The sequence below is a fragment of the Hyaena hyaena genome, unplaced genomic scaffold (genome assembly GCF_003009895.1).
Source record: "Hyaena hyaena isolate Hyena2069 unplaced genomic scaffold, ASM300989v1 scaffold_390, whole genome shotgun sequence".
NCBI lineage: Eukaryota > Metazoa > Chordata > Mammalia > Carnivora > Hyaenidae > Hyaena > Hyaena hyaena.
Window position 1 is genome coordinate 710,719 of NW_024081018.1, and position 25,087 is coordinate 735,805.

Below are 25,087 nucleotides of genomic sequence, written 5' to 3' on the forward strand. Positions count from 1 at the left end.
CTGCCCAACACCTCGCCAGATTGCCTCTGACGCGGCTCTTCCCCAGTCTTTTTGGATCTCTCCTCTTTCAGTCGGTGTTTAGGTGCCGATTTATCTGTGAGTCCTCCCGTAGCTCCTTCGGTCAGTTTAGTTGCCCTGCCTTCCTTTAACATAGCTTTGCACTTGTCACTGCTATAGCTCTATTCAAAACTTAGGAGATATAATGGTGAACAAAATGGACACGATCCCAGTTTTCACTGAGTTTACATTCACTTGTTTATGCTAAACAAATGAATAAATCAATAAAACAGATTTGTGACAAACATGCATTTATCATTCATTCAATAAACACTTACTAAATGCTTCCTGTGCTTTCAGGCAGTGCGATAGAATGGGGAAAAAATCAAGTTCCTGCTCTAATGGTACATAACTTAGAACCTAGTGGGAGAGGTAAAGAATGAGCACACAAATAGGGTATTAGAGAAACAAGTGCTGAGAAGAAACAGAAAGAAGTGTAACGGATTAGGTAGTGGCGGTGATGATGGTACTCATGGCTATATTAGGTTGGATGCCCAGGGAAAACAAGCCTGAGAGTATGATTTTAAATGAGTTCTGAAGAAGCACCATTGAGGCGATTCAATCGGAGGGACCGGCCAGCTACAGAGGCTCTGAGGTCAGTGGGTCAGGTGAGTGAGCCAGGGAGAGGAGAGGAAAGGTGGAGAGGAGGGCCAGATAATGCAGAGCCATGAAGGGCATGACAAATTTTTGAATTTTATTCTAAGTGAAAAGGAAAACCATGAGAGAATGGTAACCAGGGAGGTGTCAGGGTCTGATGTTTAAAAGACCAATCTGGCTGCTTTTTTGGAGCAGGGATTTGAGAGTTGAGAATGGATGAGGGTAAGCAGATTAGGAGATTCTGTAGATGAAAACGGTTAGATTATATACATGAAAATGATGGTGCTTGCACCAGGGTAGTTACGATATTTCGACATTGTGCAGGTAGATTCAACAGGATTCAGTGAAAGGCTGGATCCTATCAGCAGGATAGAGAGGAATAGAGGTCCTAGATTTTTGGTTTGAGCAACTAGGTGAGTGGTTGCATTGCTTATTAAAATAGGGAAGTCTGGGAGAAAGAAAAACAGGTTTAGGAGGAAGATCAAGATTTCCATTTTGGACACGTCACATTTGAGATGCCCATTAAACATCTTAGAGGTGACGGGTGATAATTACCTGTTACCGTGTGGTAAATTCCTTAAAGACATTTTCTCCATCTTTCTCTCTCCAGAGCTCCATCTTTGCTGCTGCAGCTCGAGTCCCAGAAAGTCCCTGTGATGCAACTTTGGCGAAACTTCCACCAGGGTCCCAACTGGTAGGTGCGTTTAAAGTCTTTGTTGTAAAATAATGAATTAGTCTAAAGCCACTCTATTGCTGCTTCTTCCTACTGACCTTCCTGTCCTTTGCCCCTGTTACTTTTCATATCCAGTAATACACGTTGTAAATTAGCATTTCATCTGAGCTGGGCTGGGCCAAGGTGACAGGAAAAACGAAGGAATTTGCAGGAAAGGGACCCAGGCAGTTGTTGGATAAAATCAGCAGATCCCACAAAATCCAACACATAACTGCTTTCTAGTTTTAGTGACCAGTTGCGCCATGTTCTAAGACTGACCTACCACAAGCTCTATCATTGGGGGGGCGGGGAGGATAGGCCTTTAAACACCCTAAACTGCTTCAGCCACATTCAGAATAGGGAAGGTTTAAGGTTTTAGTTTACTAATTCCACTTGTAATCATGGATCCTAAGGAAACAAAGATTTAGACAAAGATATATGTATGATGAGATGTTCCAGCCAGCGGTATTTTCAGCTGTGCAGAGTTGGGACCAACCTAAATTGAGAAACAGCCAATAAGAAAATGGGTAGCTAAACAATGGAGCACTGATAAAATGGAATATGCAGAAGCCACTGATATTTGTGTTTAATAATTGAGAATTTTTAGTGACACTTAGGAAAATGGTTCCTTCTCCCCTTATCTGTAAAATGATGATAATCGCATCTGTTTTATGAGGCTATGGATCAAATGAGCTAATGTATGTGAAATCATTTTGAACACTATAAAGCATTTTTTTAAAAAAAGAATTATTACCAAGAGGTGAAGCGAGAAGGCCCTTCCTTTACCATAAGTGGTTATGGTTCAAGAGACCGGAGGAAGTTAAATTTCACATTGGAGTCATTACAGCGTGGCAGGGGCTGCACCAAGAACATGGTGATTGTCCCAGTTGGGCTCTGGAGTAGGAAGCTGGCACGGACTGTGTGCCTGCAGGGTGTCATCTACTGGGCAGGATGCTTCACATCCATCCATACCTAACTGCATGCTGGGAGGCAAAGTGAGCCTGTTTCTGGCAATTTCCATCTTAGCCCTGGTCAGGTTATTACAAGTCACTGAAATGCTGCATATTAAAGTCATGACCTGTGGAGCGTCTATGGGCCAGGTCTTAACCTCTATCTAGCTGCAGTGCTGTGTGGCGCTTTCTCCATTAATGGCTATGAAAAGAAGAAAGGATGGATAATGTGTTAGTTAGTTAGTTAGTTAGTTAGTTAGTTAGTTAGGCAAATAACATGAATCTTGTCTTCCAAAGGCCTCAGTCAGCTGTCTGCCCCAGGACATATTAATGTAGAACATCCTGGCCTTTTTTTTTTTTTAATGTTTTGTTTATTTCTGAGACAGTGTAAGTAGGGGAGGGTGAGAGAGAGAGGGAGACACAAAATCTGAAACAGACTCCAGGCTCTGAGCTGGCTGTCAGCGGGGCTCAAACCCACAAACTGTGAGATCATGACCTGAGCCAAAGTCGGACGCTTAACCGACTGAGCCACCCAGGTGCCCCACCACATCCTGGCCTTCTTACATGCAGTATGGCTTTGTCAAAAGAGGACCCAAACATACATCCAGGGGCGTCAGGGTGGCTCAGTCAGTTATGTGACCCACTCTTGATTTCAGCTCAGGTCATGATCTGACGACTCAGTTCATGCAATTGAACCCCACATTGGGCTGGTAGTGCAGAGCCCACTTGGGATTCTGTCTCTCCCTCTCCTTCTGCCTCTTCCCTGCTGCTCCTTCTCTTTCCCTCTCTCTCAAAATAAACAAATAAACTTAAAAAAAGTTTTAAAAATCACATCCAATGGATGATTTGACATCTCACTTGGATATCTAGCAGGCATTTCAAACTAAACATGTTACAAACCGAACTCTGAATTGTCCCTCCCTTTCCCCAAACCTGCTCTTCTCTGCTTTTCCTCATCTGAATAGATGATCCTACCAACTGCCCATTTTTCTCAAGCCAAAACCTAGGATGTGTCCTTAATTTTTCTCTTGTTCCCCCTTACATCTAGTCGGCCAGTGGCTCTCCCATCAAAACCTGCCCTGGCGTCTCCCCCCGCTCTTCATGAACATCAGTAGGTCCCCCCTCCAGCCACCTGATTCTCCCCACAGCCAGACTGAGCTTTTAGAACCACGTATCATCCTGTGTAACTTATTTGCTCTCAATCTGCCACGGCTTCCCGCCTCACTTAGATTTAAGCGTAACTCTAAACCCTAGCGGACAAGGCCCACATGGGCTCAGCAGGGCCCTGCCTGCTTCTCTGACCTCACCCCCTACCCCTCTCCTCCTTTAGCTTCATAGCCCTCCCCTCTCTCTCTCTAGCATGCCAAGTTTGCGACTACCTCAAGACTTTGCACCAGCTGGTTTTTTGAGGTGAGGCGAGCAGGGAGCTTGGGATTTTCTTTTGGTAGATAGTAATAATAACAGCAACTGTCTCTGTGCTTACTATATATATGGCGGGCACTGTGCCGAAGACTTAAACTCATTTTTCTTGGTATTTCTCCCATTTTGCATATAAAGAAACCTAGATATTGAAATGTAAAGGGTTTGCTCAAGGTCACACGGTGTCTGAGGTCACTAAAACCTAAGGAAACAGGCTCGGAGGCAGAGATTTGCATTTAGCTGTGTTGGAGACTGATCCTGGTAATAACACCCCTAAGGAGGTAAGAGAAACCGGTCTGGGGCGTGGGAGGAGGGAGAAGTCCAACTGTGGCACGGCTGTTCAGAGATCTCAGCGGATCCTTCAGAGTTATCCCATATCGGAGGCCAAGGGGCCAGGCCTTTATACTCGGGCATGGACAGATCCTTGGGCAGCAGACTGCCTGGGGAGGGGGTATGTCCTTGGGCAAGGTAGCTCTCTTTACCAAAGGCAATAACTGGAGAAAGACTTAGCTGCAAAGTGCTAGCAGCCAATGCTCCAGGCAGTAGGAGAGCCCAGTCCTGGAAGGAGAATCTGAGCCATGTGTCACAGCATCCAGGACGCACCAAGCATTTGTTTCTAGTTCTGTGCAGCACGTTACCCTAACATGTAAGGATTAAGACAACAACCATTTATTAACTCATAGTTTCTATGGGTCAGAAATCTGGGGATGGCTTTGCTGAGTGCATCGAGCTCAAGGGTGGCAAAGAAAAAGTTATTCTGACACTTCGCTAACATGGTAAGGAAGACTTTAGTCAGGACTCTTGCAATAGGTGAGAAAGGTTGGGCTCAACTCCAGATCCAGCAAAGTTAGCTGGGGATTTGTAGCAGTCAAGTGGAATGAGGGGGTCAGTGGATGAAAAAAAGTCACCAAGAGGAGACAGCTAGGGTAGGGGGATTCTTGCTAAACTGACTTAGCAGGATTCTTGGTACATTTTGGCCATGCAGGCCTGGCAAGGATCCCCCTTACCCTACCTCACCCTCCGCACCTCTCCCCTGCTCTTTCTGTCTCATAAAAAAAGAAAAGAAAAGGGCTCAGAGGAACCTGACTAAAGCTTGGACAAGCAGAGCATCTTTGTCAAGGTCTGTCACAAGGTTACAGTCGAGCTGTTGTCCAGGGCTGTGGTCTTATCTGACAGCTTGACCTGGGGCAGGCAGGAGATGAAGGGACATACTCAAATGATAGGCAAGTGTTAAAATCGTAGGGGGTGCAGGGAGCAGCTTCTAGGAAGATGGCAGAGTAGGAAGCACCAGGAATCTGTCTGTCTCCTTACCTGGAGCAGAGTTGCAAGACAGAATCTGTCTGATGTAACTATTTTGGAACCCTTAATTTGTTGAAGGCTTTGCAACTTCCAGGAGAAGAGCTGGAGAGTAAATTATGTAACTTTGATCAATTTCAGCTTGTAGGGCACAATTTCCCCACCCCCAGTGGCTTGTTGTTACTGTTGTTGTTTTGTTTTGTTTTCTATAGGAGACTAATACATTAAAAAAAAAAAAAATTGGACATGCCTAGGTGGCTCAGTGGGTTGAGTGTCTGGCCCTTGATTTCGGTTCAGGTCATGATCCCAGGGGCATGGGATTGAGGCTTGTGTCCAGCTAGAGCTGCTTAAGATTCTCTCTCTCCCTCCTTCTGCCCCTCTTCCCCGCTTACACATGCTCCCTCCCCTTTCTCAAAAAATATAATAATAATAAAGAAAAAAGTGTTAGTGTGAAAACTAGTAATACTGCATCTTTGGTTTGTAACTCCATACTTTGTAGCTTACATAACTTAGGAAAATAATGAATTTTAAAGAACTATTAGGGGCACCTGGTGGTCAGTCGGTTTAGCATCCGACTTCGGCTCAGGTCATGATCTCACGGTTTGTGGATTCGAGTCCTGCATTGGGCTCTGTGCTGACAGCTCAGAGCCTGGAGCCTGCTTCAGATTCTGTGTCTCCCTCTCTCTCTCTGCCCCTCCCCTGCTTGTTCTATGTTGCTTTCTGTCTCTCAAAAAAATAAACATTAATAAATTTAAAAAAAGAAATATTAGTTTGTTTTGGGGCACACAACATATAAAGATGATATTTTGTAACATCAACAACCAAAAGGGGTGAGAACAGAGTAAAGGAGCAGATTTTTATATATTATTGAAGGTATACATTCAAATTAGAGCATCATAAGTTTAGAATCTTCAATGAAACCCCATGGTAACCACAAAGAAAATAGCTATATAATATACACAAAAGGGAATGAGAAAGGAATTTGAACAATTCACTACAAAAACAAATCAACTAAACACAAGAGAAGACAGTTATGCAGGAAATGAGGGACAAAAAAAGCTGTAAGGCATATAATATGGAATACAAATAGCACAATGGCAGAAGTAAGTCCCTCTTTATAAGTAGTTATTTTAAGCATAAATAGATTTAACTCCCCAATCAAAAGATGGAGGTTGGCAGAGTGGACAAATACATGACCTAACTGTATGCTGTCTATAAGGACCTCATTGAGACCCAAAGGCACATCTGGAGATGATGAAAGGAGTTGAAAGGAGAGGATGGAAAAAGTCCATGCAAATCGTCATCAAAGGAGAGCAGGGGTGGCCGTACTATCAGATAGAATCTATTTTATTTTATTTTATTTTATTTTTCTTGTTTATTTTTGAGCGCATGAGAGAGACAAGAGCATGAGTGGGGGAGGAGCAGAGAGAGAGGGAGACACAGAATCTGAAGCAGGCTCCAGGCTCTGAGCTGTCAGCACAGAGCCTGACGTGGGGCTTGAACTCACAAACTGCAAGATGATGACCGGAGCCGAAGTCGGTGCTTAACCAACTGAGCCGCTCAGGTGCCCCAGAATCAATTTTAAGTTAAAAAAAAAAAAAAATAGAAGAGACAAAGGAGGACATTATGTATTAATAAAAGCCTCCATACAGCATGAAGCTATAATGATTACATTTATGCACCTGATGAAGACCATCAAAATATATAAAGCAAAAACTGATAGAATTGAAGGGGGAAACAGACAGTTCTACAGTAATAGTTGGAGACTCCAATACTCCACTCACAACAATGGCTAGAACAACCAGACAGAAGATAATCATGGAAACAGAGGGCTTAAACAACACAATAAGCCAACTAAATCTTACAGGCACACGGAACACTCTATCCAAGTGTGGGCTCCCAAGAAAGGGAGCCCTCTTGCACTGATGGTGGGAATGCAAACTGGTGCAGCCACTCGGAAACAGTGTGCAGCTTCCTCAAAAAATTAAAAATAGAATTACCCTACGACTCAGTAATAGCACTAAGGATACAGGAGTGCTGTTGCATAGGGGCACATGCACCCCAATGTTTAGAGCAGCACTCTCAACAATAGCCAATTATGGAACGAGCCCAATCCATCAATTGATGAATGGATAAAGAAGATGTGGTTTATATATACCATGGAATAGTACTCAGCAATGAAAAAGAATGAACTCTTGCCATTTGCAACAATGTGGATGGAACTGGAGGGTATTATGCTAAGTGAAGTCAGACAGAAGAAAGATACATGTTTTCAGTCATATGTGGAATTTGAGAAACTTAAGGCCATAGGAGAAGGGAAGGAAAATCGTTTCAAACAGAGAGGGAGGCAAACCATGAGAGACTCAAATACAGAGAACAAACTGAGGGTTGGTGGATGTGGGGGAAAGAGGAAAATGGGAGCTAAGCATTGAGGAGGGCATATGTTCAGATGAGCACTGGTGTTGTGTGAAAGTGATGAATCACGGGAATCTACTCCTGAAGCCAAGACTACACTGTATACCCTGTATGTTAGCTAACTTAACAATAAACTATTAAAAAAAAAAACACTATTCAACAACAAAAGCATACACTTTAGGAAACCCACTGCATAGATAGGATAAAGCCACAGGCGGTGGTTTGCTCCCCATTGTTCGTGTGACAGAGAAACACAGTTCCCTTCTTACTGTATCTATTAGATTTGAGATCCAGTCATCTGCTTGAAAGAAAGTTCACACACAGCTATCCGCTCTGTCAACAGATTTGCATGAAAGCAAACTGTAGGAGCTATTGCATCTCAGAGAACGCTGTGCTCACTTGACCTTCAGTAGAGCAGCATGCTCATATTTATCTGGTTCAAGTTCCTTGCTACGCTTTCCCTGATGAGAAAACACCTCTAGGTGGCCCTTTGGAAGTAATCTGCCCAGATAGAAATACAAAGGCAAGAGAATCATTGCAGAGAATGGACCCTTCATTTGGTGTTTATGCACTGAAATAGTGGAGTCAGTAATGAATATATGTGTGAACTTCTGTGATTTAAAAACAGCCAAATCCAGAGCACAAGGGTCCAACGGGTCATCAGTAAATCTTTGGGGCCCCAAGAGGGGATTACTTTGACCTGGTCTGGCCCTGGCTTTGGGAAGCTGAATTCTGTGCACCAGGAAGCAGAAGGTCCCTGGGCTGTCAGGGCTGTCAGCAAAGTCATGGCGTCTGTGATTTGGGTCTTCATGCCCATGCTCTTCCCTCTGCTGAGAGGATCTTCACTAAGCAAGAACCATAGGGAAACTACCCTTGGGGAGCTTCAAGGTGACTCAGAAGAAAGGCCACAGGGAGCCAGAAAGACTCGAGGTCAAATCCTAGGTCTAGCTGTCAATGGCACTGTGACTTGGTTTCCTCATGGCCCTGAGTTTGTTTCAGCAGGTCTGGGTCAGGATCCTGGAATCCATATTTTTAACCAGCCCCATAACCAACATTCAAACCAAACCTTGATTAGGGCTATTTCCTAGAAGCAATATTGCCTAGTGTTAAGCATGGACCCTGAAGCCAGACTGTCTGGGTTAATTCCAGCTTCACCAACTTAGGAGTTGTATAACCTTGGGCAAGCTTCACCTCCTTGTCTCAGTTTCCCCATCTGTACAATGGGGATGATAGTAGTACCTGTCTTATGGGAAGATCAAGTATGTTTACTGCGTAAAGCATTTAGAATGGAGGCAGTTATAGCAAACATTATGTGTTACTCTTCCAGTTACAAGCCTTTATCCACAATCCCAAAATTAAACATTTTAAACATCAAAGATTTCCCCCAAAGCTTGTCACAAATCAATTTAGCAGCAAAACCCAATCTAAACTAATGGGAGGCTTTTGATGGTCTTTATCCCTTAACTGAGGGAGTGTCAACACATTTGATTATGGAATGTCACCCACCCCATAGGTATTACATAATATACTATTTGTGTATTTCCCAAAAATATGAAATATTCTCAACTTCAAAACTCAAGATTTCAGACAGGGGACTGTGGAGCTCTATTTTATTATCGTTTGTTGGCGGGAGACCATGTGTGACAAGCAGAGAATGTGAGAAAAGTCGCCATCTGGAGGTTCAGTGGAGAACCACATCACAGGGAAGGCAGGATGGGGGGCAGCAGGGGAAGCCTGAACATCAGAGACAACTATACCCTCTGGCCCACAATCTAGAACAATTCTTTCTAGAGGATGTTTTAAAATGTCTTCAAACGATGCTGTACGGGCAGAGAAGACACCAACCACCACAGTAAAAAAAAAAAAAAAAAAAAAAAAAAAAATATGCAATTTATTAAAGTAACAAGAACATTACTTAAGCTTTTTTTTTTTTTTTTTTACTTATTTCTAGGGGAGAGAGAGAGAAAGCGTGAGCAGGGGAGGGTCAGAGAGAGAGGGAGCCACAGACTGAAACAGGCTCCAAGCTCTGAGCTGGCAGTCAGCACAGAGCCCGACGCGGGGCTCGAACCCACGAACCGCGAGATCATGACCTAAGCGAAAGTCGGACGCTCAACCGACTAAGCCACCCAGGCGCCCCATACTTAAGCTTTTTAAAGTACAGCTTAGAGATCTTCTTTATAAATCTAGCAAATGTTAATTACTTTTGAGAGAAATTTGAATATCCAATTTATTTATAAACTTAAACTCCTTTAAACATTTCGTATTCCATTTCCTTTTGTTGTTTTTGACAGACAGTGCGCACATGCATGGTTACACACTTTAACTGGAATCACCAATTACCTTCCCAGGTAATTTTTTAAGTTGCTTTATTAGTTTGCTGAGGTTTCCGAATATCATAGTGAATTCTGGCCAGGATGCAGGTAGATTTAGCATCCGCTACCTAAACTACTTTGCTCAATATCCTTTTTTTTTTTTTTTTAAAGTTTATTTATTTTTGAGAGAGAAACAGAGCACAAGCAGGGGAGGGGCATAGAGAAGGAGTCACAGAATCCGAAGCAGGCTCCAGCTGTCAGCACAGACTGCTCAACTCAACTTGGAACTTCAATTCACAAGCCATGAGACGGTGACCTGAGCTAACGTCAGACGCTTAACCAACCCCAGAAAAGGGATTACTTTTGAAAGATATTAATAGATAATATTATTACATCAGACGACAGAGACAATTCTAGAAATGGGTACAGGTGTGGGAGGGGCTGAAGCTTTCCTAATTTTGGAGACTTTCTATTTATTTTTAAATTTTTTAAAATATTTATTTTTGAGAGACAGTGAGCGGGGGAGGGGCAGAGAGGGAGGGACACAGAGACTTGGAAGCAGGATCCAGGCTCTGAGCTGTCAGCACAGAGCCCGACGTGGGGCTCAAACCCATGAACTATCAGATCATGACCTGAGCCGAGGTCGGACGCTCAACCAACAGACCCACCCAGGCACCCCTGGAGACTTTAAGGAAAAAATAGGTACAGGGTTTTAAAGGGTGACTATACAAAGAAGAAGCCCTGAAGCATAAGCAGATTTGCTGTTGTTTTTTAATTTTCAAAGATTTTATTTTTAAGTAATCTCTATACCCAACTTGGGGCTTGAACTCACACAACCCTGAGATCAAGAGTTCACACAACCCTGAGATCAAGAGTTCATACAACCCTGAGATCAAGAGTTACATGCTCCACTGACTGAGTCAGTCAGGTGCCCTGCAGATTGGCTTCTTGAAATTTACAGTGAAAGTGCTTTGGTACAGAGCAGGCAAACAAAATGTAAGATATTAACTACAGGGATGCCTGGGTGGCTCAGACGGTTGAGCTCTTGACTTTGGCTCAGGTTGTGATTCCAGGGTCATGGGATCGAGCCCTGTGCCAGCCTCCATGAGATTCTCCCTCCCTCCCTCTCTCTCCTTGCATACGTATGGAGATATTACTGCAGAACTCTGTACCCAGCCTGCTCCTCTCCATATTAGGTCCTCGGCAAATCTCTATCAGAGACTGCTGACGGACCCATGACTCATCCACCCTAGAAGACAAATTCTAATGACGTTCTGCTGTTCAGTCAAGAAGGACACAGAATTCCAGTAAGGTCTTGTCATTTTAATTGACTTTAATGATTATTGCTCATCTGCAAGGATTAATATTGCATTCATTAAAAATCATTCAATACAAAATAAACTTGTCCCTCCCAAGTTGCTCTCCACACGCTCCCTCTGATGCCAGACATTTTCCCACAGTGTCCTTTGTTACATGGCTTGACAGAGATGGAGCCCTTACCTATTATTCCTATGGACACAGAAAATAGATGGGGAGCAGGGGGCAGGCCAGAGGGCAGTGGGACCTGGGCCCCTTCCCTCCAGCAGAGCTGATGCGATGGATACCACTGTTGGCCAGGTTACCTCCCCTAAAGGATGGGGTGTTCTGATTGGCTGGTTCAGTGCCCTGGGAAAAAAGGGCTTGAACCATTAGCATCTACAGAAAAGAAAGCATGGTCACACGGAAAAGGAGTAGGAAGGGGCTGGGTGGGGGGAGAACTAGGAGAGGAAAAGGCAAAACGTTTTGGCAAGACTCTGCTAGAAGGCTGCAGAGTGAAAGCTTTCCTTTCATATGTTACTATTTTTAATGTCTGTCTCTCTGATCAATGGCAACAGAGAAATGAACATTTCTAGTACCTAGCACTAATGCCTGACCCAACTTTGAAGGATCACCAGGTAGAACAAGTTGAGGATTTAGAATCCTGGATAATTATATACTTAAAGCTCATGAGCATAAAGCTCATCGGACCATGCAGAAATGCTGGTAAGCAGGGTGCATGGCATGGGAACACACCTCTCTAATCTATGAGGGCCTCTCTAGGGATTCTTTCCGAGTCTGGGCCAGGACGCATGTTTCACCTTCTCTGTGCACAAACTGCCCTTTAAGATCTTGGTTCATAAACTCTTTGTGAAATGTGTCAATTAAAAGTGGTACCACTTCTGTAAAACTAACATTATATATGGGGCCTAAAGTCCCGGACCAGTTATATGGAACTACATTTCCCTCACCCTGGCCCAATTTATCCTTCCTCCTCCCATCCACATCTACCTTCCTTTAAATATTTTAAGTTGCAAAAGCACAGCTGACCAGAAATTGCTCTTAAAGGATAAATCTTAAAGATAGAGCTCAGTGTTTTAGACTGAGTAATGGCTCAAGAAATTCGCCTTCAGCACAAGCTGTATGGGGCAGAGCTCATAGAATCTGCTGTTACGGCCCCGGTTCACTGATGCTATAACTATGGGCTTAGAAACAGAGGGACTTATCAAGAGGGTGAGATCAGCATTTCTCTAGACTCAACTCTGTACTCTCAGCTCCAAAGGATCAAAAGAGAAACTGGTAACAACTAATCACCCAAGCAGTTCCTCAGTGTTAACACTAAACATTTTTCTTTTTTTTTCCTTTTCATTTTTTTTCTTTTTTATCTTTTTTTCTTTTTTTTTTTTTTTTGTACAACAGAAATCGATGCTAAGGGACAAAATTCAACTTAATAGAGTGCAGTCTGGTTAAAAACCTGAAAAATGAGAAGGTCTGGTGGGAGTGGAGGAAGGGCTGTACTAAATCCAAGTGGACCGACTGGATCTTAACAATACACATCTCTGAACCAGACACACCACCTTCACACAGGAAACAAGGCTGGGAACATCTGGGGGAATGAACATGCGCCACCTACGTCTAACCTACCTGGCTGGTGGGTACCATCCCTGCTCCTCTGAAGAAGTGAAAGAGCACTGATTTCAGCAGCTAAGAAATGGGCTCTTTTAAGGCAATTTAGACATTGCAGATTGTTCAACATAGAAGGTACCTTAGCATTTCCTGTTAACAAGGTACCCAATTAAGACTAAAGTCCCCAGAAGCGGGAAAGAAAGAATCGCCTTTCTGGGCTGGGAGAGTAAAATCCTTCTTTAGTGACTAGGGTGAGGAACCTTGAACCTCAGTTTCCTCTAAAGAGCCATGAAGCAAGTTCCTGTGTGGTCTGCAGAACTTGGATAATGAGATGAAAAAAACAAAAATGAGATTATAGGAAAAAAAAATTAACAGGAAAGGAAGAAGAAAATAAAAGTTATCCTAAAAAATATTTCTTTTAGAGTTGTGTGGTTCATGTGGACTGGTCCTTGGGCATATGGTCCATTAGTATCTGTAAATAAAGAGATTGGGTGTTTAGCACTTGTGTCTTCCATACCGAGACATCCAAGAGAAACATCAGAAACAGAGAACACTCCCCAGGTTCCCTCCCCGGCCCCAGCTGGGGACCCCTAACACAATTCCCCAGGGATCATTCTTCCTTGTGCTCCCACAGGGCTTGTGACACTGCTGCCTCTGGTTTCATTTCCTGCTTCCTGAAAATACAAGCCAGTGGTTTTCAACCTTGACTGTACATTAGATTAATCTAGGGAGCTTTTACAAAATAAGTCTGGGCCCCAAGCCAGACCAAATGTATCAGACTCTCAGGGGGTGAGGCCCAAGCTTCAAAATTCTAGAAAACTCTTACTCCTTATATCTGCCACCAGATATATAATTTCTCTGCCTACCTTGTTAGTTTGGAGCAGAGTTCTTATACTCTTCAAAATGAGGCACAACACTTTATTTAAGAAAGCCAGCTAACTTGCTTGGTTTAATACTGGGTAAAAGAGCTTTTCACTTGTTTTCCCCAAGGTACCTGTAATAATTGGGCTTGAACGGCCCATTTTTGTTGAGTCCCAGATATTTCGCTTGGTCATCTGTCAGCTCTGTCAGGTGGGCATCAAATGATGGCAGGTGCAAGCTGGCAACGTACTCATCTAGGAAGAACACAGTGGCAGGGGGCAGACTCCATTTCAACCTGCCTCTCAGGGCATAACCTCCCCCTATTTTCATCTGAGGCTTTATGAGAAAGAGGACAAGGAATGGAATAACTGTGAAAGCATCAAAATATTTGCTTAAAGAACCCTCAAAGTTGCCTTTTTGGCAGGGCACTTCCCTCTGTACATCCAGAGTGCATTTAGAAAGCCATCTGCCAGGGTAACAAGATGGGGAGAGGGGGCCTTGTACCTCCCCCTCCTTTTCTGGCAAAGCTTCTGGCTTTACTCCAGGGGCCAACCTGCTATGTATTACTCTCATCTTCCTGCAGCAACTTCCTTAACTTGAATTACACTCAAACTACGACACAAAGTAGACACCGGTAGCTCAAAAGACCTTTGTGTCAATAAGATTTATTTAGAATAACATCCATAAGGGCCTCAAATTTTTGGATCATGGATTTCTAAGGCAGCTGTTGCAAATTTATTACTCTTCCCTGGATAAACTTCTTGGGCTTTACTTTTATGAATATGAATTCAAGAAAAAAAAAAACCCAATTGTTGGAGATGAGAGCGAGAAGTCTTTCAGCTTTAATCAAGGGGACAGGGACTGGCCAATTACAGATGGGAGGTGGGCACGGCTATTCAAGAAGGGAAAAATCAGAGGGGACGTGTTTTCCACACGAACACAACACCATCCCCTAGAATCTCAAAGGCTGCATTACTTACACAGAGGATGGATAAAACCTAGATTTCTTTCTGTTTCTCTTTCCTTGGTCACAGGCTATAGTCACTGGCGGTAGGAAGTTTACTGAACTTCATAAGGCTACTCAGACTAAGAGCATCTACCCTAAACCACCGTGTTAAACACTTATGCTCGTTAGCTGTCTTACTACAATTCTGCAGTGTATAGAAGTATTACTCTCACTTTATTAATGAAGAAACTGAGGCTCGTGGCGATTACAACTTGTCCTGAGGTCCAGAAACCATGAAAGGTTAGGATGGGGATTAGAACTTTGACTCTAAATCCAGTACTTGTCATGGTAATCGTTTCACCAAACCATGCCACAGTGTGAGGTTCAGCACAGGCTCCTACTGTTTCTCACTCACCCATTTTCTTAGGAAGCAGGTATACATCTTGTTTGTACCGTCCCTCAGGTGCATTATAGAGTTCTATCAGTGCCAAAGCCTAGGTTGGGAAAAGAGGGAGAAAAAACACAGAAACGCTTCTCAGACAGGGACATAAAAATAAAACTAGATGTAACAGGGTCTTGGGGAAGTGCTATAGTGGTCTGTCATAGTGACAGCACCCAGGCCGTGGCCTGGAATAACCACCACCACATCGTAAAACGATTTGCTGCTGTTTTTGTTTAGTTCCTAATAAAAGAGCAGACTAAATACAACTAAGCCGGAACACTACGCTCTCAGCTAACACAGCCAACTCAAAGGGACACAAACACCCAGTCTGCCTGACTGATGACCCTTCCCTACACTTGTGAAGGCCCGCCTTGCCCACCTGCGACCTGGAACAGGTTGAAGAGAAGACAGCAGGGCACACTCTCATTGGAACTCTGCCCGAGGCCCTGTCCCACTAATCCCAGGGCAGGAGAAGCAGGCATTTGGTCACATACCTGTGTTGTAGCTGTGATGGACAGAACAAAGGTGGGGACTGTGGAGCAGCTCAAATTGAGCAGACGACCCTGGAAAGGAAAGAGAGCCCTGGCGTGAGTTTTGCTTCCCTTCGGGTCTCAGATTCCAAGGTCATACAAGCTAAGCAAATGCAACTCAAGACGGCAGAGAAAGAATTATAGTTCCAGATCAGGACTCAAGATTGTATCTTATTTTCTTCGGTCCACCTGAGTATGACAAGCCGAAGAATCAGCTGTGGTCAGGAAATAGTATGTTACTTGGTAAAAGGTAGGTATTTTTTTGACAGGTTCTATGTTAGGGACCAGAAAATGTATGAAATAGATCTGTTTCCAAAGACAGAGTTCAGGGAAACGAGGCATAACGTCTCTTCCCTGGCCCCCTTCCGCCACGGATCTGTGTGCACTGCCAAAGCCCTTTGGAGCACGCACCTCTGCCAGGAGGACGACGCGTTTGCCATCTGGCCAAATGACATGGTCCACCTGAGAACGCACTCGCTCCCATGTCAGCTCTGGAGTGCGGAGGCTGGTCTGAAAGGAAGACAGCACAGTTGACTGTGGCTGTAATGGAAGGAAGGGGGAAAAGGCCTTGCAGTCAATGAATGAGAGAAGCCATACCACATCAATTTCCGTGTTGGAGTGGCCCATATTGCATACGATACAACTGTTTTTCATGCGGTCCAAATGCTCCCGTGTCACTACATTCTTATTTCCTAAAAGTAAAGGGAGAATGACTGAAGGAAGATGTTGGGAAACAAAGGTACCAAGTGGCTTTCAGTAGAACACGGGAAAGAGGAGGTTCGCTGCACGAAAGGGCATGCATACTTTGTGAGGAAAGTGTATACTGCATGACCACTCTTCAGGCTTGGTTATTTGGTTTTAAGATTAAAGAGTATGAAAAGCCATCAGGGAAAAAGGCTCTTTGATCTGGAAAACATGTTAAGGTTCTGGTATCTTCTTCTAGTTCTGAGACTTCTACATCGAGCATAGGTCTCACCTACTTTATGTGAAGGTCAGATCTCTTTCAAGATCTGGCCTCAGAGTTACCATTCCTCCACGCACCTCAAAGCGTTGATACTTACCTGTGCAAGTTATTACGACATCAACTTGCCGGATGACTTCATTTAGCTTTACCACCCTGAACCCATCCATGCTGGAAGAAAAGGAAGGAACACTATGAGCAAACAAGGAAGCAGTGGGACAGAAGCTGGTCACAAAATGAGACCGCTAAACTCCCTTGCAAAGTCAGGTCCAGGGCCACCTCACAGGGATGTAAGTGACAAGCTGTGCTAAACTACAGACTGGCCTCTTCAGACTCCCCGAGACTCCATTCAGGAAGGGAAAATGCCAAGAAGCTCCAGGAGGGCCCCAGGATTAAAATGGAGGGAACAGAGTCATCCTAGCCTTCTCCTCCTCTGAGAGATTTCTGCAAGGAATGGTTAATACGATCCATCATGAACTCTCAGAAACACGAGGTGCTGGGGTCAGTCTAATCGTATTACCATTCTGTTCTTACCAGGCCTGCAGAGCACAGATGGGGTCGATTTCTGTGATGTAGACAATTGCTCCGAGGGCCTTGAGAGCAGCACAGCAGCCCTTTCCCACCTGCAAGGTGTAAGAAAGAAGTCAGGGAGACCAGCCCTTTACGGCATGGGTACTGGGGCAGGTAGGCTCTTCGGGAGATGGGGATTAACCTCCCTGAAATCACCAATCATCTAGTGAGCCCTTGCGGGGATGCTTCAATCCAAGCAGAGCAGAAAAAGATCCAGATTATGCAGGGACCCCTGGTCAGAGAGGGGATTTAGCGGACATTCAGATTCATAGCAAGGGCTGGGGCTTGGGACAGTAAAAGAAATAAGGAGATCAAATAGGTGTTACCATTAGGAAAACAAAACCAAGGAAGAGCAACTGTGACCTCTCCTATCTTACTCCAGAAAAACCTGATTAACTCTCATCTGAGAGGCTTCTAACTCAAGGATGGCCCAGCAGCTCAGACACTTCCGTGGGTCACAGATGACAACAAAATCTCCTTCATCTTTTCTAGTTTGCAAATCATCAACTACATATCACTTTGGATCCCACCCTTCACTCCAGTACCAAGGCACTTGTGTGGCTAAATCGCTACATATTCACTTGAACGGAGTCCTATAAAAGATAAGTGTTACGGGGGGAGGGGGGGGGAATGCCAACACTCCATTCCGCAAGACAATGTGGGATGTGAAGATTCAGTTCACTCTGTACGTCTCTATTCAAATATCTGAATGAAGCACTTGGGCTATTATTTTGAGATACATTATCTAAAAGCATGTTTTATCCTCACATCCGTGACCACACTGACAGCACAGATCTCCTTCACTCAACATTTCTAGTAAGTCTAAGAAAAGACAGCCTGAGGCCCAGCTATTTACCTCACCATAGCCACACACCACCACTTGTTTCCCACCAAACATCACATCTGTGGTCCTCTTCAGGCTGTGGAAAACAGACAAGGGCTCAACTTAAACATTATTAGCCCAAACACAGTCCCTCTCCACACAATGAAAAGAACGCTGGCTGGAAGCTGGCCGGGCTCAGTATGAAATGGACCCCTCTAACAAACCTTTAAAGCCAAAGGAAGACCATGGGACAAGACTGGAGGGGTATCAGATTAACACTGCAAGCCAAGCCAAATCTGTCCCCTGTAAGTTTGAGTATCTATACATTTCAACTTACCCATCCAAAATGGACTCTCGGCAGCAGTACAAGTTATCAAACTTCTGTTTGGTAACAGAATCATTGACATTCATGGCCGGAACACAGAGCTTCCCCGCTTTGGAGAGCTGATATAGCCTAAAGGGAGAAGAAGCCACAAAAACAGATAAAAATGGAGTTAGCTGGTAAAACACAATCCGCAGCAAAATCTGCCTCATTCTCTTCCAGCTCCATGCTGCCCTCCCCAGTCTTATCTATTGCCCAACAATATCAGTGAAACAAGATCATTTCCTCGTCATCTGTCCTCACACCTCTTTCCATTTTCTGTCCCCCTGAGCCCTCCCCCCTTTTTTTGGAAGGGAAAAAAACCCCCTTTCGATTGAAGAAATCTACTTCTCTTCCGTAAAAGGGGATGTATTTCCTTAGACCAGCATTTTCTCAGTATATATATAAAAACATGCCCACCCCTGACAAACGAAGATTATCAATGGCTCTGCTTTGGTTCCCTCGGTGTGCGTGAGCATGTGCGACGTGCCCCTGACTGAGAAACACTCTTTCAGATAGGGATCTTTTATGTTTTCCGACAAGCCAAGAGTATTTTGCCCAGTTTTACTTTTTGTAGTGTGTATAACGTATAGTTTTACAATAGGATTTTTTTATACTTCAAATATAAAATTATAATACAATATCGAGTACAGTTTCTCCAGATATATTCACTGCCTACACCTCCCAGCATTGGCTGAGACTCACAGTGGACTAAGTGGAAAAGACAAATGTGTGAACTAGAACCTGAGATAACTTCCTTCTAGGGTCTCCTGGATTCTTCAAAAGTAAAAACTCAGAGGTTTTATCTAATGAAGATACTCCCGATTTAGTCACAAGTCTGAAACACAGCCCTAAAGCCTAACAGAGACCAGAAGACTTTGCTGAGGCAAGAACACAAGGGGCAGCTACTCCAGAATCTGTTACCTGTGAACACCAGTCACGCTCTCTTCCACAATGCCTCGGATCTTCTTAAACACGTTTGGGTACTTCTTATAAACCCAGTGGGTTAAGTCTCCCCCATCATCCAGGATCTACAGAACAGCCAGAAGACTTCTATGGGCATTCAGGCTGCTAGAGCTGGGGGGGAACTTTGAACCCACTTTCTATACTAGCAAGAGAGCCCTGTATGTTTTGGAAGAGCACTGCTCAGAGCTCCTTAGAGCAGGTTTAGACAGTGGAAACACAGTCAAATTTGTCGGTGTAAAATGGTTAAGAGGATTCCTAAGTCTGTTCTTGGCTAGAGTGAAGAGTATTAGGCTAATCACAGACTCGTTTTTAGCCTAGAGTCTTGAAATATATAACTCCTTGGAATGCAAAGGGAGAGCTGGGGCAGGAAGGGAAGAAACCAGAATCCTACTCCAAAGAGGTACCACATTCCTTCTTTCTCTCTCTTTCTGCCGTGTTTGAGCCACATGTGTTCACTTTGGTCTTACCCTTCCCCCACCGATCCATTCAGTGCCATTCAGTGCTCCGACCCATTCTGAATAGGTTATCAAGCTAAACACTTTGGCAACAAAGTAAGTGCAGTAAAAACAAACATCCAAAACATATGCAGGGAGCCATGCTTTGAGGGGAAAAAAGGAAACAAATCTGTGGTCAAAGTGCAGGATGAATACGCATTATTACCATGTTAGCTTGCCAGGCATCCATGTTCACACAGCGGTCAATACACCACCAGAAGTCATCCTCCGACTCCCCCTTCCAAGCAAACACCGCAACTCCTGTGGGGACGGGGACAAATCAGCTGGCCTTCCTTCCTGGAGTTCCCAAACCAATTCCACTTGCTGAGAGCCACACGGAGAGAAAGGCTACAGAACCGATGCTGGAAAGGAAACCACTTCCAAAGGGCAAAAAGTCAAAAGAGCACCTTTAGTTCAGAAATCGGTAATGAATCTAAGAGATTTTTATTGTTAGAAAGTATTCCGGAACCTTAAAGTGTTATTCTCTTTGGCCAATTTCATACTTGGAACTCTGTCCTAAGGAGATAAAATGAAGTGGGAATTAAAAGAAAGTTGTTCACTGGAACATTATTCACATTAGCAAATATCTTGAAACAACCTAAATGTTTAGCATGAGTGTAACAGTGACGTAAAATCACGGGGCTGTGTGGTTATTACAAATGCTGCCATCAAGCTTTCAGTGACATGGGAAACTACTTCTGAAAATGTTATGTTTTAGGTTATAAAATTGTATACATACTGAGATTTATTTATCTCTGTAAAAAATGAAGAAAAGGAAAAAAATGTGTCAAATATCCCTGTGTATTAGGATTATTATCATTATTATTCTGGAAATTCCTCTCAATTTTCTGCAATAAACACCAGAAAAAGGTCATCAAGAAAAACAGAAGTATTAAAAAATTGCTCTCTGAGGATCTCTGGGAGACGGGAGGTCCTTCAAGAAACTTCATGGTTCAAGGGCGCCTCGGTGGCTTAGTCCGTTAACCCTCTGACTTCGGCTCAGGTCATGATCTCTTGGTCCGTGGGTTTGAGCCCTGCAATGGGCTCTGTGCTGACAGCTCAGAGCCTGCTTCAGATTCTGTGTCTTCCTCTCTCTCTGCCCCTCCCCCGCTTGCATTCTGTCTGTCTCTCTCTCAAAAATAAACATTAAAAAAAATTTTTTTTAATTTCATGGTAGTTTTCTTCTGAACATTTTAACAATAAAAAATGTTTTCTGCTTAACTGAACTTACAAGCAGTCCATGTATTTTTAATGCGGCATCGAACACCACATTATCCAATGAACTACTAATACAGAAGGCACTTCTTAATTTGTGTTCTCTCAAAAGTGATGAGCCTTTGGTGAAAAAAAGACCAGCTGAACTCCTATACCTCACACAGTTGAATATTCTTATTTGTTCATTTAACATTGTAAGCAAGCACTTCCCCATGTAATTAAGATTCTTTTCAAGGGTTGGTCATTCTTTTTTTTTTTTTTTTTTTTTTTTTATTTATTTCTAGGAGAGAGAGAGAGACAGCGTGAGCAGGGGAGGGTCAGAGAGAGAGGGAGTCACAGACTGAAACAGGCTCCAGGCTCTGAGCTGGCAGTCAGCACAGACCCCGACGCGGGGCTCGAACCCACGAACTGCGAGATCATGACCTAAGCGAAAGTCGGACGCTTAACCGACTAAGCCACCCAGGCGCCCCTAGGGTTGGTCATTCTTAATGATCACGTGATATTTCATCACGGATACAGACCTTCATTTATTACCCATTTTCTTCCTATTGATATTCTTAATACCCTCCAAATTTTACAGCCCCTTATAGGATACTGTAAGGCCTATTTTAATACATAAACACTACATTTAGATAATTATTCTGAGGCAAAGGTGGTGAAAGAAGCTGAACTTACCAGCCTCAGCCAGCGCTGCGGCCACCTCATTCTGAGTGGAATAGATGTTGCAAGCAGACCAGCGGCACTGGGCCCCCAGGGCACAGAGTGTCTCAATCAACACCTACGCAGATATGGAGGAAGACAGGGTGAGAAAGAGGAGGGCCAGATAGGGGTAGAATGTGCGAGAACAGTACCCAGCAACTCTGCAGCAACCTGGCTGCACTGAGACACCACAGAAGGGTATAACCCAGCAAGCAGCACACTGGTACCTAACTTCACCCGAAAGATGTGTGCCGAAGTCTTTACATTTTCCTAACAACCATATTTTTGCAAATTGAGATCTCCTGAAGTCAGGTTTGTTACAGGTTATACGTATGCAAGCAAGGAAGAAAACCACATTATTGTGTAACAGGAGGCCCCACCTAATGGTCATTTGCATTTGGAATTTAGAGACTGGATGGATAGGGAAGGAAAAGCAACTAAGAGAAAAATTTATGTTTTCTCCACATCAGAAGTCCCTCCTTTTTCTCCCAGTAAACTCACCGCTGTCTGGGCTGTGATGTGTGTACAGCCCACTATTTTAGCACCAGCCAAAGGCTTCTCCCCCTGAGCACGTTTCCTGAGTGAAATCAGAGCAGACATGTCTGTGAAAGAACAGAGGATTTGAGCCAGGTCTGCACTAGCAATATTACCAAGTCCTGCCCCAGCAACATCTAAGGCTGATCTGTATCTGTTGAGATATTGCAAGATATGGCAGATATCCATGTTTCCTCCATGACTGGCAGCTTCAACAGCAGAACAGTGAGTAGCTGTCATCCAATCACTTGGAATATCTTCCTCCACTGTTTCAGCCTTATACACAGAGGACTGAACGGAGAATGAAGTAACGTCTCAAATCTGATTGAAATGGATGGTGAGTCTCCTCATTCATTTGAGAGGACAGGGAAGTGGGTATGGCAGTGGCTAATGGGCTCCTGTATGTAATCATCAGACCAGGAAGGAAGAACTTCACCCCCAGCAGATGAACATTTGTTTCTCTCTGCTGTCGAAGCCCATTCTGTCAGCCCATTTGGTTTCCATACCACCCACCCCACTCCCTGAGCGGAGCATGCCTTCAGTGGGAAAGCAACAAGAGTAAAAAGACTTTATGGGGAGTGGGGTGAGTGAGGAAACCAAAATTTAGTTGCCAGTCACCTTTACTCTAGCTCCAGCAGAGGGTGCTCAGGACCCTAGGTCACCACACACTTAGCTGAAAACCCTCCCACACTTGCTGCCTCTGGGAACTGTGGGTCTCTGAGATTGGCAGCTACGGTAGGATCCTGCAGAACTAACCACTGTGTAGTGGTCCGGGACTTGCTGACTCCACAGGCAGATCTCCAAATACAGTATCGTGGGGGAGGAACACAGAAACAACTCTGCGTAATTACTACATGCTGAGAACAGGAAGCAAGGAGAACGAGAACCCTGAGGCTCTGGCTCCAAAAGAGATCGGCTTATACAAGAATCCAGAACACTGAATGTTCCCAGGGGACATGCAAGTCAGTTTTCAAGTGTGAAGTTGTCTATAGATCCTGATGACTGGCAAGGGGTTTCTTCTGGCCCCCTCCCCACTCCCTTTCTTTACCTTGCTCAGCAATCTCAATCTCCCGGCGTCCAAATTCTGCCTGCTTGATGTTCTTCACACAGAAATTGCTGCTGCCCTTGGAGTTGGTTTGCTGCTTCTCTCGGGGGGAAACCTCATCATCGGAGCTATCTGTGTAGGATGCAGCTAGAGCCAGGAGAGAAGGAAACAAGGACAGAAAAACCTCACTAGCCCCCAACTCCACAAAGTGCACTTCCCAAAGGACTCGTTTAAGTTGCGTGAACTCTTAACTGCAGCAATTTTTTACATCACTCTCAGCTCTGCTCTTCCAGAGTAACACACAGGAATGAAATCAAGTGGATCTTTCAGTGTTGTGGCCCCTTTATCCACTCTAATGACACTCTGCCATTAGTGCTCATAACAAGAAGCTACTGACCCCGATACTGCACAGCTCTCATGAATCCCAAAATAACAGGGGCACTTGGTCCCAACCTGGATTGGAACCAGACACAGCAAAAATGGAAGAATAATTTAGGGCATATAAGAAACGCAATTTTTGTAGATCACTGCTTTTCACACTTAAGCATCTAAAGCAATCATCAGAATCACGTGGAAGGTTAAAATACAAATGGCTAGGCCCCACTGCCAGAAATTCCCATTCAGTAGGTCTCAGACAGGACCCAAGAATTACTATTTCTAACAAGTTCCCAGCAGTTGCTGACACTGCTGTTAAAAAGTCACATTCAGAGAACCACTAATAAAGATGACGGTGACAAGAAAATCTTACAAGGGATTTTCTACTGGGTTATGCTCAAGAAATATGGAGATGGAAAGAAAGGACTCAAAGGCGAGCAGCTCTAGTAGTACTGTCAGGCCTAAGATCACTCAAGATGTTCAACATTAAAAAAAGCAGCTTCACATAAAGGCTAAAAATGTCCTTTTGGACAGATATGCAGGAGGACATACAATAATCACTCCCTGCCTCTTAAATCACCTCTTTCTTCTCTGAACTAAGTATTTCCTGATCTCTGTCTCTGCCAGTACATCAGGTCTCTCTCACTGTCTCCTACATACTACTTGCTAATGCAAATATCCTAAAGGTATCTGTCCCACTAGAGCAATTTAACTGTATTACAAAGCTTTTAAAAATGCTCCGATAGGTTCCTGTAAATACATGGCCATCAAGATCTTTGAGGACTTCATTAAAGCTTTCCTCGCTCACTCTTTTCTTCCTCTTATAACTCAGCGTTTCACAATTAATTCTTTCTTAGCTGTAATCAGCCTGTTTATGACCCCCACTCTTTTGTATCTGTCACTCCAATGACAACTTTTATTTATGGCAGCCATTAGATTCGGAACCTTTTCTTGTACACAGGCCCACAGTGACTCGTGTATTCATTTATTCAGGAGTTAACCCTGTATACCACCATTTTCTCTTATCTGCCTATCTTATCTACACTGGGTTGTCAGCGGCACGAACAAAGGACAAGTTTTTAAAGATGTGTTTACTTATTTGTTTTTTCACATTCCTTTTGCCTCAAGCCCAGTCCTTAATGTTAATACCCACAGGGGTGCCTGGGTGGCTCAGTCAGCTGAACACTGGACTCATGACTTCAGCTCAGGTCACGATCTCTGTTTCTGAGCTTGAGCCCTGCGTCAGGGTCTGTGCTGACAGAGTGAAGCTGCTTGGGATTCTCTCTTTCTCCCTCTCTCTCTGCCCCTCCCCCACTCATGCTCACATGCTCTCAAAATAAATAAGCTTAAAAAAATAATACCATATGAATAGTATTCTGGCAAAAGCCAATAAATGGCTTTTGGTACAAATCTCTTGCAGACACTAGCAGCAATCTATGACCTTGGGCAAGTCTCTGAATCTTTGGATGTTTCTTCAGTTGAACAATGCGGGGGGCGGGGGGGGGGGGTTTAGGATGGACGCCCTTGTGGATCTTCCAGTGTTATATTCCTCCAGTACTCAAATCCGAAATTCTACATCTTTTCC

General features: G+C 44.0%; 1 protein-coding gene and 1 long non-coding RNA gene across 5 annotated transcripts in view; one reads left to right on the top strand and one right to left on the bottom strand.

Moving 5' to 3' along the window:
- LOC120244543 overlaps window positions 1–12,537 on the top strand; it is a 15,238-nt gene extending 2,701 nt beyond the window's left edge. The window contains exons 1-5 of one of the 4 annotated variants that reach the window (XR_005531564.1): window positions 36–96; window positions 1,265–1,352; window positions 9,738–9,794; window positions 10,955–11,065; window positions 12,474–12,537. This is a non-coding gene — a long non-coding RNA (uncharacterized LOC120244543). Of the gene's footprint in view, window positions 1–35; window positions 97–1,264; window positions 1,353–9,737; window positions 9,795–10,954; window positions 11,071–12,473 lie in introns of those variants that run through there. The other 3 variants (XR_005531561.1, XR_005531563.1, XR_005531562.1) reach the window with 3 other exon arrangements.
- The window catches only part of AHCYL1 (adenosylhomocysteinase like 1), a 39,266-nt gene continuing 25,245 nt past the window's right edge, over window positions 11,067–25,087 (bottom strand). Inside the window, exons 3-17 of the mRNA XM_039251126.1 lie at window positions 23,131–23,274; window positions 22,050–22,150; window positions 21,525–21,627; window positions 19,801–19,895; window positions 19,099–19,205; window positions 18,151–18,267; window positions 17,847–17,910; window positions 16,955–17,043; window positions 16,521–16,591; window positions 16,057–16,151; window positions 15,871–15,969; window positions 15,424–15,492; window positions 14,903–14,981; window positions 13,675–13,795; window positions 11,067–13,152 (exon numbers count right to left, since the gene is read on the bottom strand). Of these exons, the coding sequence (XP_039107057.1) occupies window positions 13,146–13,152; window positions 13,675–13,795; window positions 14,903–14,981; window positions 15,424–15,492; window positions 15,871–15,969; window positions 16,057–16,151; window positions 16,521–16,591; window positions 16,955–17,043; window positions 17,847–17,910; window positions 18,151–18,267; window positions 19,099–19,205; window positions 19,801–19,895; window positions 21,525–21,627; window positions 22,050–22,150; window positions 23,131–23,274 (1,361 nt within the window). The 3' untranslated portion in view covers window positions 11,067–13,145. The remainder of the gene's footprint in view (window positions 13,153–13,674; window positions 13,796–14,902; window positions 14,982–15,423; window positions 15,493–15,870; window positions 15,970–16,056; window positions 16,152–16,520; window positions 16,592–16,954; window positions 17,044–17,846; window positions 17,911–18,150; window positions 18,268–19,098; window positions 19,206–19,800; window positions 19,896–21,524; window positions 21,628–22,049; window positions 22,151–23,130; window positions 23,275–25,087) is intronic.